Source organism: Aspergillus affinis (genome assembly GCF_023601865.1).
Source record: "Aspergillus affinis strain CMG 70 chromosome Unknown NODE_170_length_60024_cov_89_072547, whole genome shotgun sequence".
Taxonomy (NCBI): domain Eukaryota; kingdom Fungi; phylum Ascomycota; class Eurotiomycetes; order Eurotiales; family Aspergillaceae; genus Aspergillus; species Aspergillus affinis.
In genome coordinates this window covers 22,949-39,061 of record NW_026515951.1, presented here as the reverse complement: position 1 = coordinate 39,061, position 16,113 = coordinate 22,949, and the positions used below count along the sequence as shown (strand labels likewise).

General features: G+C 52.3%; 7 protein-coding genes across 7 annotated transcripts; 4 read left to right on the top strand and 3 right to left on the bottom strand.

Annotated features, from left to right (window-relative positions):
- Positions 1–572: 572 nt before the first annotated feature.
- Positions 573–2,060, top strand: KD926_003128 (NAD-dependent glycerol-3-phosphate dehydrogenase; the record flags this gene model as incomplete). The annotated part of the gene is made up of 5 exons (XM_053094582.1): positions 573–616; positions 818–892; positions 960–1,286; positions 1,546–1,928; positions 1,987–2,060. 5 exons carry the CDS (start codon positions 573–575, stop codon positions 2,058–2,060), a joined length of 903 nt encoding a protein of 300 aa, XP_052950665.1.
- Positions 2,061–3,701: 1,641 nt separating this feature from the next.
- On the bottom strand, positions 3,702–5,359 carry KD926_003127 (aldehyde dehydrogenase; the record flags this gene model as incomplete). Its single annotated transcript, XM_053094581.1, has 3 exons — positions 3,702–3,714; positions 3,769–4,867; positions 4,945–5,359. The coding sequence occupies 3 exons, from the start codon at positions 5,357–5,359 to the stop codon at positions 3,702–3,704; spliced, it is 1,527 nt and encodes a 508-aa protein (XP_052950664.1).
- Positions 5,360–6,066: 707 nt separating this feature from the next.
- Positions 6,067–6,932, top strand: fgaDH (chanoclavine-I dehydrogenase easD; the record flags this gene model as incomplete). Its single annotated transcript, XM_053094580.1, has 2 exons — positions 6,067–6,655; positions 6,736–6,932. The coding sequence occupies 2 exons, from the start codon at positions 6,067–6,069 to the stop codon at positions 6,930–6,932; spliced, it is 786 nt and encodes a 261-aa protein (XP_052950663.1).
- Positions 6,933–6,956: 24 nt separating this feature from the next.
- On the bottom strand, positions 6,957–8,359 carry KD926_003125 (uncharacterized protein; the record flags this gene model as incomplete). Its single annotated transcript, XM_053094578.1, has 2 exons — positions 6,957–7,831; positions 7,912–8,359. 2 exons carry the CDS (start codon positions 8,357–8,359, stop codon positions 6,957–6,959), a joined length of 1,323 nt encoding a protein of 440 aa, XP_052950662.1.
- An 811-nt stretch (positions 8,360–9,170) lies between these two features.
- KD926_003124 (ribokinase) lies at positions 9,171–10,316 on the top strand (the record flags this gene model as incomplete). The annotated part of the gene is made up of 1 exon (XM_053094577.1): positions 9,171–10,316. The coding sequence occupies one exon, from the start codon at positions 9,171–9,173 to the stop codon at positions 10,314–10,316; it is 1,146 nt and encodes a 381-aa protein (XP_052950661.1).
- Positions 10,317–11,921: 1,605 nt separating this feature from the next.
- Positions 11,922–13,089, top strand: KD926_003123 (uncharacterized protein; the record flags this gene model as incomplete). Its single annotated transcript, XM_053094576.1, has 2 exons — positions 11,922–12,036; positions 12,113–13,089. 2 exons carry the CDS (start codon positions 11,922–11,924, stop codon positions 13,087–13,089), a joined length of 1,092 nt encoding a protein of 363 aa, XP_052950660.1.
- A 576-nt stretch (positions 13,090–13,665) lies between these two features.
- Positions 13,666–15,874, bottom strand: KD926_003122 (transcription factor TFIIIC subunit TFC1; the record flags this gene model as incomplete). Its single annotated transcript, XM_053094575.1, has 5 exons — positions 13,666–14,998; positions 15,051–15,159; positions 15,212–15,289; positions 15,349–15,658; positions 15,719–15,874. The coding sequence occupies 5 exons, from the start codon at positions 15,872–15,874 to the stop codon at positions 13,666–13,668; spliced, it is 1,986 nt and encodes a 661-aa protein (XP_052950659.1).
- Between the last annotated feature and the right edge of the window lie 239 nt (positions 15,875–16,113).

The following is a 16,113-nucleotide window of genomic DNA, read 5'->3' as shown; positions in this document are numbered from 1 at the left end:
AGGAGAGTGGGATAAGTCAGGCAGCAGAGTAGATACAACCAACTGGTGCGGAGAGAGAGAGTTGAGATTAATACAAAGAGGGCGAAAGAAGATGCCGGAGCAACGCGAGTCAATCTTCGGAGCAGTCCGAAACGGCGATCATTTCGGACCGGTTCCGACGGAGATTAACCGCTTTGCCCTTTGGCGGTGATTAACATGATTGGCATGATAACATCTCTTAAGGCTGAATGTCGCTAGTGAATTAAGGTAAGAGTATTGCATCTGTAGATTTATCTCTTGGCATGGAATGCTAGTTTTATCTTATTATATCGGTTGGTGAATCATAGTATCGCGGTCTTCGCCATATCCTCCTAAGCAGCATTTCCAACTGACCCTCGCAAACTACCTTGGAAACCACTACAACTTCATTTAGGTAATACAAATTGTAGGAATCACTTAATAGTGAAGCCTGGGTGTAGCAACTTGTAGGATACCAAATTTCTAAAGTACCTACCTCTCTTGCTTACTACATCTAATGAAGCGAGACATAAGACGAGGCAGGCAGACAGGCAAGGCGGTGTTGCTATTCCACAATGACGAACTCGTTTTTCCCTCTTTACCAAACCGAGTTTTTCAAGTCCCCTCTATAATTCGGGAAGCCTGGACACCTGGAAACCTGATGTTGGGGACTTGTGCCCAGCGGCATTCAACGGAGGTGATGAACTCATAGCTATGACGACATAGAGTAGCCGTTGTTGGCTCAGGGAACTAGTACGGCGCAAATTCAATTCCTCCTTCTCCCACGGTCGCCCAAATATCCTGATTCATGTATATCCAGGGGCTCGACGATTGCGAAAATTGTCGCCGAGAACACCAAAGCGCATCCCGACATCTTCGAAGAGGGAGTGCGCATGTGGGTGTTCGAAGAAGACATTCAGATCCCCGAGTCCTCAAAACACCGCAAGCAGCTAGGCGATCAGACATACAAGCTCACTCCAAGCCATTAACAAAGTACACGAGAACGTAAAATACCTGCCTGACATCACACTCCCCGACAACGTGGTCGCGAACCCTGACCTCCCAGCGACAGTCAAGGATGCCACTCTGCTGGTCTTCAACCTCCCGCACCAATTCATCTCCCAAACACTAGACCAAATCAAGGGCCACCACTTACCATATGCCCGGGGAATCTCCTGTATTAAGGGAGTCGATGTCTCAGATGGGTCAGTGACGTTGTATTCCGAGCTGATCATGGAGAAACTCGGCTCTACTGCGGTGCGCTGTCTGGGGCCAACATCGCCACTGAGGTAGCGGCCGAGAGATTCTGCGAAACAACCATCGGCTACGATCCTCCTCCTATGGATCTGAACAAACCCCATAAGGCCCCTGGAGATAACCTGGTAAAAATTGACGTGCAACGGCAAAAGAAGAGTAAACCCACGCGCATCCACCTCGAGCCGATGCCGCAAGAATACCCGCACGTGGACGCAAACTTGTTCGAGGACTTGTTTGAACGGCCGTACTTCCACGTTCACTGCGTGCGCGATGTGGCGGCCGGGGCCCTAGGCGGCGCACTGAAGAATATCATCGCCCTGGCCGCAGGGTTGTCGTGGGAAAAGGATGGGGCGAGAACGGAAAGGCCGCCATCATTCGCCTTGGAGTTCTGGAGATGGTCCGGTTTGGGCGATACTGGTTCCCCAAATCTGTTGAAGAGAAGATGTTTACAGAAGAGAGCGCCGGCATCGCCGATCTGGTGGCATCTTGTAACGCGGGCAGAAACTTCCGGTCTGCGTGCCATGCAGCGGAGAGGAGGGTGAGTGTCGATGAGATCGAGAAGACGGAATTGAACGGCCAGATGTTGCAGGGGACCTTGACTGCCTATGCGGTTAGGGACTTCCTTGCTAAGAATGACCAGTTGGGGGAATTTCCGCTGTTCGTGTCTGTTCATGGTGAATATACCCCATCGTCCCTCTTTTTGGCATCTATATTTTCTAATATTTTATCTAGGTATCCTTAAGGGCAGTGCGAAGATCGACGATCTACCAGCTTTGATTAGCAAGAACAGGGCTATGCGATCGTAGTGTACATCCTGTCGGAGTCATGCAAATACAATGTCCAGTAATGATAGTATAAGTAGCAACATAAATACATATTACAATCACTTGATTCATTTTCATTTTGATTGCGCGCCATAAGCTCTAATATGGTTCATCCTGTGGATTACATACAGTTCAAAGACTCCTACTGTCATGATCAGTTTGCACAGCATATAAAATATTAGGCACTCTTAATTTGGGGCATAAAGAAGAAAGCTCTCCCTCCCTCTTTGAGGGCACGATGAAAAAACACTGTTCAAAAAAAAAAGGAAAAGAAAAAGAAATCGTCAGCGACAGGACTCGAACCTGTGCGGGCGAACCCAATAGATGAGATAGATGAGATCCGTTCTAGTCTATCGCCTTAACCACTCGGCCACACTGACTTATTACTTTTGAAGCGTTCAATCTTTGACATGATAGACCAAAGAATGTGTTGCGGCCTGTGTGCCTTGGAATATGAACATCAGGGTAAACATCCATTCAGTAATGCTCTCAGTCACATCCCCTATGTCAAGGCTGCCTCTGTTCAAAAATAAGTGGTCAATTCTTGGCACAATTACAATTCCAGGTGAAAGATGCTAGATTTTAATGGTGGCAAATAGAAATAAAAAGCGACCAATGTCAAGTGTTTGCTTGCATCGAGATCGGAGGCAATGCCGTAGACCATGAGGCAGTTCTGGATTGGTGCACTTCAAATCCCACCTTGTTTTCCCACGTTCAAAAACTGGCATGATGCTGATCTGAGTTGTAATAATATCAATTATACCTGTTAGTAATAAGCCCGATTTGTTAAATGTAGCCCTCCAGGCTCTTTTCAGTAAGGCTTCCTCATCGCTGAGATGTCTTGAGGGCAACTGTACAGAGAAGGTAGAGACCATTCCGGCTGTTATCTGCCATTGAAGGTTTCTTTCTCAAAGATTCATGTAACACTACCTTTCTCTAAATAAGAACTAAGAGTCAGTGTGGCCGAGTGGTTAAGGCGATAGACTAGAATGGATCTCATCTATCTCATCTATTGGGTTCGCCCGCACAGGTTCGAGTCCTGTCGCTGACGTTTCTTTTTCTTTTTGTTCTTTTGCACGACCTAACCCAGCCCGCTTTTAATTAGTCTGTAACAGAAGAAATATGCGTGCGTGGCTCCATTCCGAGCAATTCATCAATGATGAACTTGATTGCATCGTGTTCATGTCTTCTCTACTTCTTTCACCAAATGATTGGTTGGTGGACTCTTTCGTGGCCAGCTTGGATCGTAGTATACGATCCGAATGCTAAATATGCCTCTAGTCACATATAAAACCAAACTACATTACTTCGAAAGAAGAAGAAGAAGTTGAGGGTGGGGGATGAAATTGGGGCTTGATTGCGGATAGAGTGTTTATCTTATCTGGGAAATGTGCTTTATTTTCTTGGAGTATTTTAGTATAAATTGACCAAATGGAGGAATGATAAGTTCAATGAGAAAATTCCATTGTGCTAAGCGCGGTATGTCCATCTTCTGTCAGTCTGCCTAATAATCGTCATGATAGTCGCAATTATAAAACACTGGAAACAACGCATATACTAAAAGAATTGTACACTTATCCAGTTACTCACCTCCTACCACTCACCCATCAACGTAGTATCAACCTAACTGTTCAGGCTTTACCATCTGTTAGCAATCATCCAATGCAATCAATCCAGAGCCAACACTCACTTGACATAAATCGACTTCGGCTCCGTATACGACTTGAGCCCATAAGCCCCAAGCTCCCTACCAAAGCCCGACTGCTTCGACCCCCCAAACGGCACCTGATAATGCAGCATCGTCACACAATTAATCCCCACCGTACCGCTCTCCAGCCGCGAGCTAATCCGCATCGCCTTGTTGATATCCTTGGTAAACACCGCCGCGTTAAGCCCATACTCGGTATCATTCGCCATCTGCAGAAAGTCTTCTTCGTCCTTGAACGTCCGCACGCAGGCCACCGGCCCGAAGATCTCGTTCTTGTACACCGCGGCCTGCGGATCCGGGTTATACAGCACGGTGGGCTCGAAGAAGTAGCCCGTTTCGCCGTGCTGTTTGCCACCCGTCAGGATCTGCGTTTTGCCCGCGTCCTCAGCGAAGAAGGACTGCACGCGCGAGAACTGCGCTTTATCAGCCAGGGGCCCGAACTGGGTATCTTTGCTGTTTGGGTCGCCGATGTTTTCGGCGGAGGCTTGGATGCTTTTGACGAACGCGGCGATAAATCTCTCTGCGATGCTCTCCTGGACGTAAACGCGGGACGCGGCGATGCAGATCTGTCCGGAATTCGAAGTGATGGCTTTCGTGGCCCACTGGACCGCGTTGTCGAGGTTGCAATCGTCGAAGATCCCCGCGGGTGTCTTGCCGCCGAGTTCGAGTGTCACTCGCTTCAGGTTGCTTTCTGCGGCGGCGCGCTGGATCTTCTTGCCGGTTAGGCCGGACCCGGTGAAGCTGATCTTGCGGATGTCAGGGTGTCGCGCGAGGAGCTCGCCTGTGGCTCCGGCGCCGTTGAGGACCTGAAGGACACCCGAGGGGAGGATGTCCGTGAGAAGGGACGCGAGACGCAGGGCCGAGAGGGGGCTCTTCTCGCTCGGCTTGAGGATAATGACGTTTCCGGTGGCTAGGGCTGGGGCGGCTTTGAAGGCGATCGTGGCCATGGGGCCGTTCCAGGGCAGGATGCCGGCGCAGACACCGAGCGGCTCGTGCTGGACGATCTTGAGGAATCCGTCGTCGGCGGGGAAGGTCTCGCCGGCGTGCTTGTCAGTCCAACCGGCATAGTCTGGTTTCGACGCTGAAGTTAGCATCGGGGTACGGAATTTGATCTGTATAGACATGTGTAAACAGGGCGTATGGTAAGAAAGCACATACATTCGAATATATCGGCCGTGAATTGTGCTTCGCCAATACCATTGGTAACGGGCTTGCCCATAGTGATTCGATCCAGCCAGGCAAGCTCCTCCTTGTTCTCTTCAATGGCTTTGGCAATGCGCTTCAGGACGCGACCTCGTTCTTGGGACGTAATTCCAGCCCAGGCCTTGTTCCGGAATGCAGCCTGGGCACTACGTACTGCCTGGTCGACATCATCCGCTACGGCATATTGGATCTTATCGGTGACGAGACTGCCATCGGCCGGGTTGTAGATGGAGAATCGCTCGGGGGAGCTCGAATTATGAACTTTTCTGCAGTCAGCAACAGAACATTTCGATTCATAAGATGTAAGACCCACCTCGTTATTGATAAATAGCTGAGTCGGAATGGGAAAGGGATTTTCGGTGACAGTCATTTTGGCAGTGCGAAGTGTATATTCTGATGTACTTGGTTTTGTTGAGCACAATCCATCTTTCGTCTGAATGGCAGTTCGACCACGGATATTTATTGTCAGTCAATCATGCAATATGTAACCATACCCCTCTGTTGATCCGACGACTATGATTGCGCAGACGTGCATAAGAACAGGGTGATGACCTGCGCCCAGAAGCAACCCCTCACGCGTCAAGTCACGGTGGCAAGGAAACCCTAGTCTCCGCCGGTCCAGACATGCAGCCAGCAGCGGGGCGATCGTCGCTTTCCTCGGATGACCAAGGTTTCCTGTCAGGATGGCAAGGCATAAGTTGCACAAAACCATGATTGGGTATTATGGCTTGTGTTATGCGTGAAGAGAACTTTGTTTGCCGTGGCTGCACATCTTCAACGGGACGATGGCCAAGTCACTAGTACTAAAAAGTGAGACTGAAGTACTCCGTGACGCCCGGATCTCGGAGATCCCTTAGCCCCAGCAGATCTGCATGGATACAGATGGGGGCGAAGAATTGCGACACAAATCTACTTAAGAGGGACTTTGCAGCCGGTGTGTTCTGACTCTGACACAGCCTTGAAGAGGGGGAGTCCATCAGCTTCAACAAAATCGCCTCCCCTAACTACTAGCAACACGGAATCACTTTCCGTCCGTTCAATAAGCAATCCATCCAACACCAATTTATCACCACTGCAATGGCATCCGTGGAAACCAGGATATTCGCCATCACCGGCGGCGCATCCGGCATAGGCGCCGCCACCGCCCGTCTCCTAGCTCATCGAGGAGCAGCAGTAGTAGCGATAGGCGACCTCTCGACGCAGCACTTCCCCGAGCTTATCGAATCTATCAAAATGATCAACCCGTCTACCAAAGTACACTGCACCACTCTAGACGTGACCTCGTCACCCGCCGTCGACGAATGGGTACGAACAATCGTCTCGACCTTTGGTGATCTTCACGGCGCCGCCAACGTCGCCGGCATCCCGCAGACCGCCGGACTCCACCAGTCGCCCATCATTGCCGAAGAGGACGAGGCAACCTGGAAGAAAATCTTTGCTGTTAATATGGACGGCGTCTTCTACTCCACGAAGGCGCAGGTTCGCGCCATGAGAGACCTGCAGAAGGGGGATCGCAGCATCGTGAATGTCGCGAGCATGGCGTCGCTGATGCATACTTCTGATGTGTTTGCGTACGGGACCTCGAAGGTCGCGTGTGCGCATTTCACGACCTCCGTGGCGAAGGATACCATTAAATCGGGGATTCGACTGAATGCAGTGTCGCCGGGTGAGTGATCTTGTTTATTTCGTATCTTCCGCGTCGTCTAGGGCGCGTCGAGGTGCCGACATTGCTGATTTGATGAGCAGGCGCCACTGTGACCCCTCTGCTTGGGGCGATGGTGCCGGAGGCAAAGACAGAGGAAGAGGTGAAGAAATCATGGCAAAAGTGGGGTTTTGAACTCCTCGATCCAAATGATATTGCCCGGACGATTGTCTGGTTGTTGAGTGAAGATTCGAGGCCGGTGTTTGGAGCTAATATTAACGTCGGAGCTGGGCTTCCTTGAGTTTTGCATCTTGGATCAGCCCTACTAGTGGGTTAGAAGAAAGTCTGACAGTCGTCGATGGTCAATCTTTGAATATGATGAGGTTGTGGTTGATAGCGGAGGAGGGGTATAGCCAGAATCCACCAGTGCTGCTGCAATAAACTCCTCCTTTGTCATACTCCCGTTATCCACGAGCGCTTTTTTATCTTCCAACTTCTCCAAAACTTCATCATACTTATCCAGCTCGCTCACCTTCCGCGCTGCAAACGCCTCAAGTTCAACTTCATTGTCAAATACGTTCTCGCGCCTCGTCCATTTGGCCCCAAAATGTTGACGCAAATGTGTTAAAGGGAAGCTGCAATAATCATTGAAGTCAGACGAGAGAAGCATATGGAGCCACATAGCCCCGGAGGCCTGCGACCACTTGACAAGACCGGAGAGCTCTCTGTCTTTATGCTCTGGCATTTTAGCCTCTTCTTCCTCCAAGACACGCATAAAGATCTCAAGCCATCTAAAGTACCGGGCGGCAATCTCGGACGGCTCGTCACCCGTGAAGTCCCACGTGCTGTTGACAGGCCTGTCTTGAAGAAGCAACCATGGTGCTGAATCAAACAGCTGTGCGGGTCCGATGTATGACCACTCCAAGTCCACAACTCCAACGACAGTGAGATCTTCCCTGTCTCGGACAATCAGATTCGCTAGGCCAAGGTCGTCACAAACCAGCTTGAACTTGCACCAATCATACTTCGCATGGACCAGGCCAGGTATCAGGCTTTTCAAGACCTTGAACGCCACGAATTTGCTTTGAGCATCATATGAACCATCGGTCGAGTTCAGTTGGTGGACAAGCTGATTCCAGTCCTGCGTAGCAACATATTGAAAATACTCAGTCGACGTCGCAAACCCCTGGGCTCGGTCGCCTAAACATCATGTGCTCAATCAATACACATGATCACGGAATTAGGGGGGGGAAAGAGAATAGGAAGACAACAAGGCGTACCAAAACTGTTAACACCGCCATTTTGTAGGATGCTATGTGCCTTGAACGTTAGTGGCCGTAGCGGTATCGAACTTTGAAATTCAGTATGTGGCGGCGTAAGGCTACCGATGCGGTCAAAATCGAGCTTGAAAAGCTGGAGCAGAAAATTTGCCAACTGCCTGTAGATATATTCAATGTCGCTCTCGCTGATATCCTCCCGCATAACTCTGCTGGGCCACTCGGCGTCAGGGTCCCGGAGGAGGTCGCTGAGGCTCACACCATCAATAAAGTCCATCATGATAAACGGACCTAGACCAAGTAGATTAATGGCAGCGGGACCCCAAGCATGGACAGTGGGAACGGGAATAGTAGTCCTCTTGCGAAAAAGACCCAGAGCCGTCACTTCCATAGCGACTTTCTCGTCGACGTAGTCGTCAGAGACCCTCCCCACCCGAGAGAAACGAAACATCTAGACAGTGTTGTCGCTAAAGACTATCTTCATGCTAGCGTTGAATGCACCATGGTGAAAGGTACCTTCAAGTTGACAGGGAAGACTGTCGGGATGGAAGGGTTCAAGGGCTGATGTTGGCGATGTGCGGACGAATGTTCTTTCTAATCAGCCAAGGACTTGCAATTTGGCCAATCAGGCTAGGTACTTGGGTCGAACCTCGTCCACGATGTTTGTTAAAGGAAAGCAGTAGCCATTGGTTCGTTTTATGCTCCGATGAAGACGCGACTAGCATCTGCAAGGACCTGTAAGGTTACACACAAAGTAAACATGATAAGTTACGTCATACCTAGAGAGAACTTCGATCCCGTCTGCTATCGACCCTCTAGCCTCGACTCTCAGCATACACATACAGTATTACCTTGAGATAAAGTATGCATGACCAGTCTAACTATTAGCAGGGTGTCTGATAACCAACAACTTGAAGGGCGTACCTAATGGAAACCCGAAGCAGTAAGGCCGTCGGGCGAGACCCCGCCGACTTTCCCCCGCCCGATCCTTCTTCTTCTTCTTCTTCTTCTTCTTCTTCTTCTTCTTCCTCCTCCCACCATCCCACCGTCCTCCATCCATCAGACCATCTAGCGGCCAATTGATATATCACGAAGAAACGAGCGACGCAACGACACGATTCAAAACAAAATCATCATCTACTATTCTCGCCGTATCGAGCAACCCGTCCATCTTTGAATTCAACCGACCGACCGACCCCCGCATCCCCGCGTTTCACCTCCCCTTAGCGATCTACGACCTACGACCTACGATCGACGCGACCATGGCTCCTACAATCCGAGTGATCGGCTCTCTGAACGTGGACATGGTGTCCGTGACGCCTCGGTTCCCCGAGGCTGGCGAGACCATCACTTCCTCGTCGTATTTCATCAGCGCCGGCGGCAAGGGCGCCAACCAGGCCGTTGCCTGCGGACGACTATCGCGATCGAAGAACGACCCCTCCCCGCCGTCGGGCAAGTCGCCCGTCAAGGTGGAGATGGTGGGCGCCGTGGGAGCACTGGACGGACACTTCGACGCGCTGCTGAAGCCGACGCTGGAGAAATCGGGCGTTGACGCGTCCCGCGTCCAGGTCATCGGGGATGCCTACACAGGCGTGGCGGTGATTGTCGTCGACGAGTCGGCCGGCGGCGAGAATCGCATTTTGTTCTCCCCCGGCGCCAACTACCAGGGCATGAAGCCGGAGCCGCAAGTGTTGGGCATGGGGTTGGCGGCGCCCGTGCCGGACGTGATTGTCATGCAAGGGGAGATTCCCGTGGACACGACGATTGGGATTCTGCGGGAGCTGGCGGCGTTCAAGGCGAAGAACCGGGCGGAGGGCAAGCGAGGCATCGAAGTGGGCCCGGACGTCCTGTTCAACCCGGCCCCTGCGCCGCCGGGCGGACTGCCGGAGGATGTGTATGCGGCGGTGGACCACTTCGTGATGAACGAGACGGAGGCGGAGCTGATGTCTCCGCCGGCAGGGCAGCTGTTGAAGGTGGTTCCGGACGCGGAGGGTCAGCCCGGCAACGAGAAGGTGGCGCGGTACTTCCACCAGCTAGGGGTGACCTACGTGCTCATCACGTTAGGGTCCAAGGGCGTCTGGTACAGTGCCACTGAGGCCAAGACATCCGGCCCAGTCGACGGCGTCAACCGGTTCACGAACCAGCTGCCCGCCGCCAAGGTCAGCCAGGTGCTCGACACGACCGCCGCCGGAGACACTTTTGTGGGAGCGTACGCGGTGGAGGTGGCGCGATGGCGCGAGCAGCGACGAGCCGACGGCAAGGCCGGGCAGGACGTGACGGCCGAGGAGAAACCGGTTCGCTATCAGCAGGTGATGAACGAGGCACTGGGACTGGCAACGCGAGCCGCAGCCCGCGGGGTCGAGCGACGAGGCGCGATGGACAGCATTCCTTGGGAGGACGAGATCTGAGAGAGGACTGCAAACGGGAAGGAAGCGGATGAATGAATCGTCACGGGTGTATAATATTGCATAATTGAGAGCTCGGATAAAGATAGAGTATTCAGGGAAAGTATTTGAGAAAGATATAATTATAGAATAGCCAACCAAAGCGAGAAAGCATGATGTAACCCATGGAAGAAGCGTTTGGCAAGACAGCAAATGACAGATCGAGGACCAGAATAGCACGGCGTCAACCTTGCCGATCGCCAGTGGCAAAAGAGAGCCAAGAATGTCTGGAAGATTGTACAGAGCCCGGAGTCCTGCCCGTCGAACGCGAAGAATGGAATTTATATCATTCACAGGCGCCACGAGAACCGTCCTGGATGCGTCCGGGCGCGTACGATGCATAAGCAGCGTCTAGACTCACCAACGCGACCAGTCAGAGGATCTTTCGGCGAGGATCCTCGGAGTAGAACTGTATTATTATCTCATTCCTCGCGAGGGGGGATCGAACCTCGCAGCGTCTCTCTGACTAGTCGAGAGGGGTTCAGAAGGATGAAACACAGGCTGGGGGGCCGACGATGCACGAACGAGCCAAATCAACCTAAAATAGGCCGGGCGAATGAGACTCGAGAGGGATCCTTACTTGGGCGTGTCTACAGGTCTAGGTCTAGGTATCGGACAGAGAGACGGTCGCGGGGTCTTCCCCCCGGAAGGGAGGCCGCGAGAGCGATGCAGATGCAGCACAAACGCAGGACGGTGAAACATGGGATGGGAATACGTGTTCGAGTGATGACACGCGACGGATGGGGTCAGATTCAGACGGTCGGCAAGGAAGAGGGAAGTAGGAAAGGGACGTGCTGGGACGCGTTGAAGGGAGGAGACTCTCAGCGGAATAGTATGGCGTAGGAGTATGAGAAATCCTCGAATTGAGTTCAATTAATTAAATAAAAATGAATCATTCTCCAGATGGATCTATTCAGATAGAAGGAATAATAATATAAAAATAATTATCATGATCATGATCATAAAAGAAGTCATAAATGGAATAAATAATCAGACGCGCCTTGCATGCGGACCCGACACGACTCACGAGAGTCACGACTTTCCTTAGTTCTTCACGCTCGACGCGCGCCTCCATTCATGCCGCTCCCGTTCAGCCTTTCATACCTGCATGATTCCCTGCCCTCTGCAAAATTCAATTACCTTTCCCCTTTCGTTCTGCCCTTGCCTCGCTCGCTTCTTTTATATCCTCCTTCGCCTCCTCCTACTGCTTTCCCTTTCTTCCCTTCATCCCCTCTAACACTGGTGGTCGAGGTGTGATCGTGTACATTCAACATTCAATCCATTCCATCCGTTCAAACCGTCTGATTCCGATCATCCTCGAGGAAATCCACGTCCATCCAACCATCAGACAATCCAACTTTAGTCTCTTCCGTCAATCCTGCACTACGCTTTAGTGATCCTCTATACTCCTGCCCGACCGCCAATCATCCGTCAACCCCACTCCCGCGCGACCAAAACAATCCCCCCCCCCCCGTCTTTCCAGATAAATAAACCCCGTCTTATCCCTCAATCCACCAGAAAGTCGCGTCTTTTTCGTTTCTTTCTCGCTTATTATTCGATCCTCTCATCATGGCAACCCTCACCATGACTTCTACTCCCGTGCGACAACCCTTTGCCAGCCTGGATGCCCCGCGAGTACGCTCCTTGCTCAAGACCAAGATGAACGTGCAGAACAAGCAAAATGGTATGTCCGCGCTAAACTCACCACCCTTCGGATCGACAGTCCCTGTACGAGTCTGCTAACCCGTCTGTGGTATCAGGCGCTCTCTTGACGAGCAAGCGTCAGCCACTGTCCGACATTGACTCCGAGAACATCGACCCCGTCACCCTGAATCACTCCTCCAAACGCAAGCGTGGTGCCGACGAAGAGGACCACGAGCCCGTCAAGGGCCCTTCCAAGCCCCTCAAGGCTTCCCGCGTGGCTCTCACCACCGTCAAGTCATCGCCTGTGCCCCCCAGAGCAATCCCCTCGACTCCAAAATCCGCCCCCACTCTGAAGCCTGCTGGTCGCTCCCCCCAGGCCAAGTCCTGCAAGCCATTCGCTCGTCGCTCAACCATCGCCAAATCCCGTGTCGATCCAACCGCCAGAAAAAGTGTAAACCGCCCCTTCTCCATCGCGACCGCTTTGTCCAATAGCAAGCCTAAGAGCCAGCCCGCCAAAGTCCCTGCGTCCTGGTCCTTTGATATCTACGTGGACTCGGAGCAGGAGGAGATGACCAACCTGATGCAGCACTCGACCGGTGTGTTGGACATCAGTGACGACGAAGGAAAGGTGGAACCGAGCACCTGCGGCAAGGAGAACATCCCTCCTGCAGAGTTGGGCCTCTCCTTGCCTCGCTCTCGTCAGCAGGAGTCCCCTGCTGCCGCGGCCCGGAAATCCGTCATGATGGAGGAATCCCGCTCTCCGTTGGGCGAGCTAAATACGGCCGACTACTATGGCGAGGATTGCCACGCCTTCTCCTATGCCATTATCTACGATGACGAGGAGGCCGCCGAACCTGAAAAGAAGACCTCTGTTCCGTCCGTGTCCCGAGCCTCAGGCAGCTCTCACCACACCCAAAGCAAGCTCTCCAGTGTCTCTTCAATTTCTTCTATCCTGGAAGCAACTGCACCCACAGCACCTGTCACGGAGCCTACCGATCACGCCGACGCCGAGGTCGAGATCTGGGAAAGCGGAAGTGCTGCGGATGAAGCCGAGAAGGACTCCCTTGCAGAGTCTGACCCAGTTTCCGCTTAAACATTTCATGCTTTTACTAAACCCGGCATTCAATCAGGCGTTGCTCCAACCAGGTGGCGTTGAATGAGACATCCTCGCGCTCGGGAGGGTCTGTTATTTGCGACTTGTTTCTCGATACCCGAATCTTTCCTTTGTTTTGCTTCTTGACCCTTCCGCTAGTTGTCTCTTGGTTTATCTCCTTTGTTCTGTTTCCTCTAGTCTGTTCGTTAGATATCCAGTCTATCTCCTTGACTCTTACCTCTATTACCTCACCCTTCCCTTATTCTTCTTACCTTACCTTATATACGAAGACAAAATCTTGTCAGTCTGTCTGGGGTCTTGCTACCCTTTGCTTTGTGGTCTTTCTGTTCTGCTGGAACTTGATTCATTCATTTGCTGGGACGATGCCATGCCATGCCATTTCTGTACTATCTAATGATCGAGAATGCGTTACGTCGAATGATGTCTATGATGTATATACAACCATCTCATTAATTGATTGATTGATTGAAATTATTTGGTCCTTGAGCTGTATAATATGGTTACTTCGTAAAAGATGATAAACTTGTCTGATAGTAGGTAGCAGGTAGATACTAGCTATAGCTGTCGACCTTTGCCTTTGGCGTTTCTTTTCCTCTCCATCTCATCATAATCCCCCGCATCGGAACTCTGCTCTTCGTCCTGTGGTGCCGGTGCTCGTTCCTCAAACGCTGCATTCACCGATTCCGCCGCCGCCGCTGCCTGCGCTTCCAAAATCTCCTCCTGCTCAATAGCTTCTTCCTCCCCTTGACTTTCTTCCCCCGAATCCGCTCCCCCACGTCCATCGTCATCACCATCCTGCCACCGAACTCCCCTCTCCGTCCCTTTTCCAGCCCCTGCCCCAGAACCCTCTTCTCCCTCCTCCTCCTCCTCCCCAACCCCATCCTCCCGCTCATCCATCCCCATCCCCTTCCCCTTCTCCATCTCCACCTCCGCCTCCCTCGTCCTCTCCTTCCAATTTGCAGACCCCTTCAACATCGCCCTCACCTCCGTCGCGAGGGCCAAATCCTTCGGGCTCGCCTCTTTCGGATTCACCGAGAACTGCGCGACCACGTTTTCCAAATCCACATGGTCCGGGAACTGGAGGATTTTCGCGAAGTCCGCGTCATCGGAGACGGTGCCGTCGAGGAGCGAGAGGACTTTGTTGCGCATGATGGCTTTGGCTTTTGCGAGCGTGCCGTTCCCGAACCACCCGTCTGTTACTGGGTCGCAGGTTTGGCGGAGGAAGTTTTCTGGAAGAGAGGATGAGGGGGAGGAGGGGGAGGATTCAGGGAAGAGGATGGATTTGACGAGCGGGTCGACCACGTCGCAGAGCATCCAGATGCGGCCGTCGACGTGGAGAGGCAACGTGCCAGTGAACATGTGGCTGTCTGGGATGACAGGGTCGACGGTGGAACCCGAGGGAAAGGAGTCGTTAGGCCGAGTGAAAGTATGTCTTCTCCCGTGGCCGCCATCGCGCGCAAGCTCCGCCTCGCGAGGAATGATACGGAACATGACGGTTTGGTATCTGCGATATTCCGGGGAAGAGCGAGGATCGTGACCGAATTTAACGATGGCGTCGCGCCACGGCCCCGAGCGGAAGATGTATCCGACATAGGGGACGGCGTAGCGGAGGAGGTAGCGCTGTTCGGACGAGGTGATGTTATTGCGGAGGCCGCGACGGGTCCAGGCGGGACGGTCTTGGAAGAGCAATTGGACGGTCGAGATGGTCTCTTGGAGGCCCTTGTCGAGCGTGCTGATTGCCGGGAGGGAATCGCGCGGGGCGGAGGGTACGGTGGGAATGTCGTAGGGGACGAGGAAGGTCATGATTCTGGAGGCGGTTTGCGTGTTCACTGTGGTGACGTTGCCGGATGTGTCAACGGATTGGCGGACGGTGGGGTTTTGGTGGTATCTGGTTAGATGGTTAGTCCGGGGGTGGTTGATAGCGATGTGAGAGACCATACATGTAGCCGAACGGCACGTCTCCGTGGCTGAAAGATGGAGGAGGGATGATGTCCACGTTTGAGATGACGCCTTTGGTCATGTCCAGGTCCCATTGTCTCATCTTATCATCTAGCAACCAGTTAGCGTTCGAACCCCAAAAAAGATGAAAGAGATCCCATACAATCAAACGACAAAATTTTCTCTCGAAACCGATTACTGAATTCGCTCCCGGCGGTCGAATACACAAAATCCGGCATCCCTAAAGACCAAGGTCAGCCCTTCCTCCCCTCCAATCCACAGATGCGAAAGTAAACAAACCTCGAAACACATGCGTGCGATTAATCGACCCCACCGGCTCAACCTGATACCTGCCCTCCGTATCCCGGAGCGTCCTCAGCAAATGCCTTGCTCCGGGCCGCTGTGGCTCGCGATGGATGGTCGTAACCGCGACTCCGGAGAAAGGCTCATCGGATCCCTTCTTCCTCTTGCGTCCCGTTCGCTTCGGCACCGTCACCTTCAGCAGGACGTTGCTGGACGCTGAGCTAGTCGACTGCAAAGGTCGGGACATGGCATCCTCCGGCCGCAAGAGGAGGTTTGCCGATGTGTCGGCCTTTGGGGGGTTCAGGATCTATATTGCGAGGTTAGTGATTGGAAAGCTCATCTAAAGGGGATGACACTGTGTATTTACCTTTGAGATGCCTGCGTTGCCTTGCAGAGTATCAATTGCTTTGTCGGCATCTTTGATAATGGCAGGATGCTCGACGCTGACGAGGTTTCGGGGTGGGACGGTGTAGAAGGGGGCCGTTCTGGAACTGTGCCATTCTGATATTTGGTTGGTGTCCATGTTGGTTGGCAAGGTACCTAGGAAGGAAATTGCTGGCGTATTCTAATCCCTCTGTATATATAGGGCCAGCTACTCTATGTGGAAGAGGTACAGAAGCCTGAAATATATTTCCACGGTACAGGAATCTAGAATGTTAGGTATTACGAACACCGCATCGCCGGTGATTTGGTGAAATTTAAGATGAGAGTAAATAAGGTTAATGATGAACAAAGAAAGGGTTGACTGAAAAACGTCTTTCT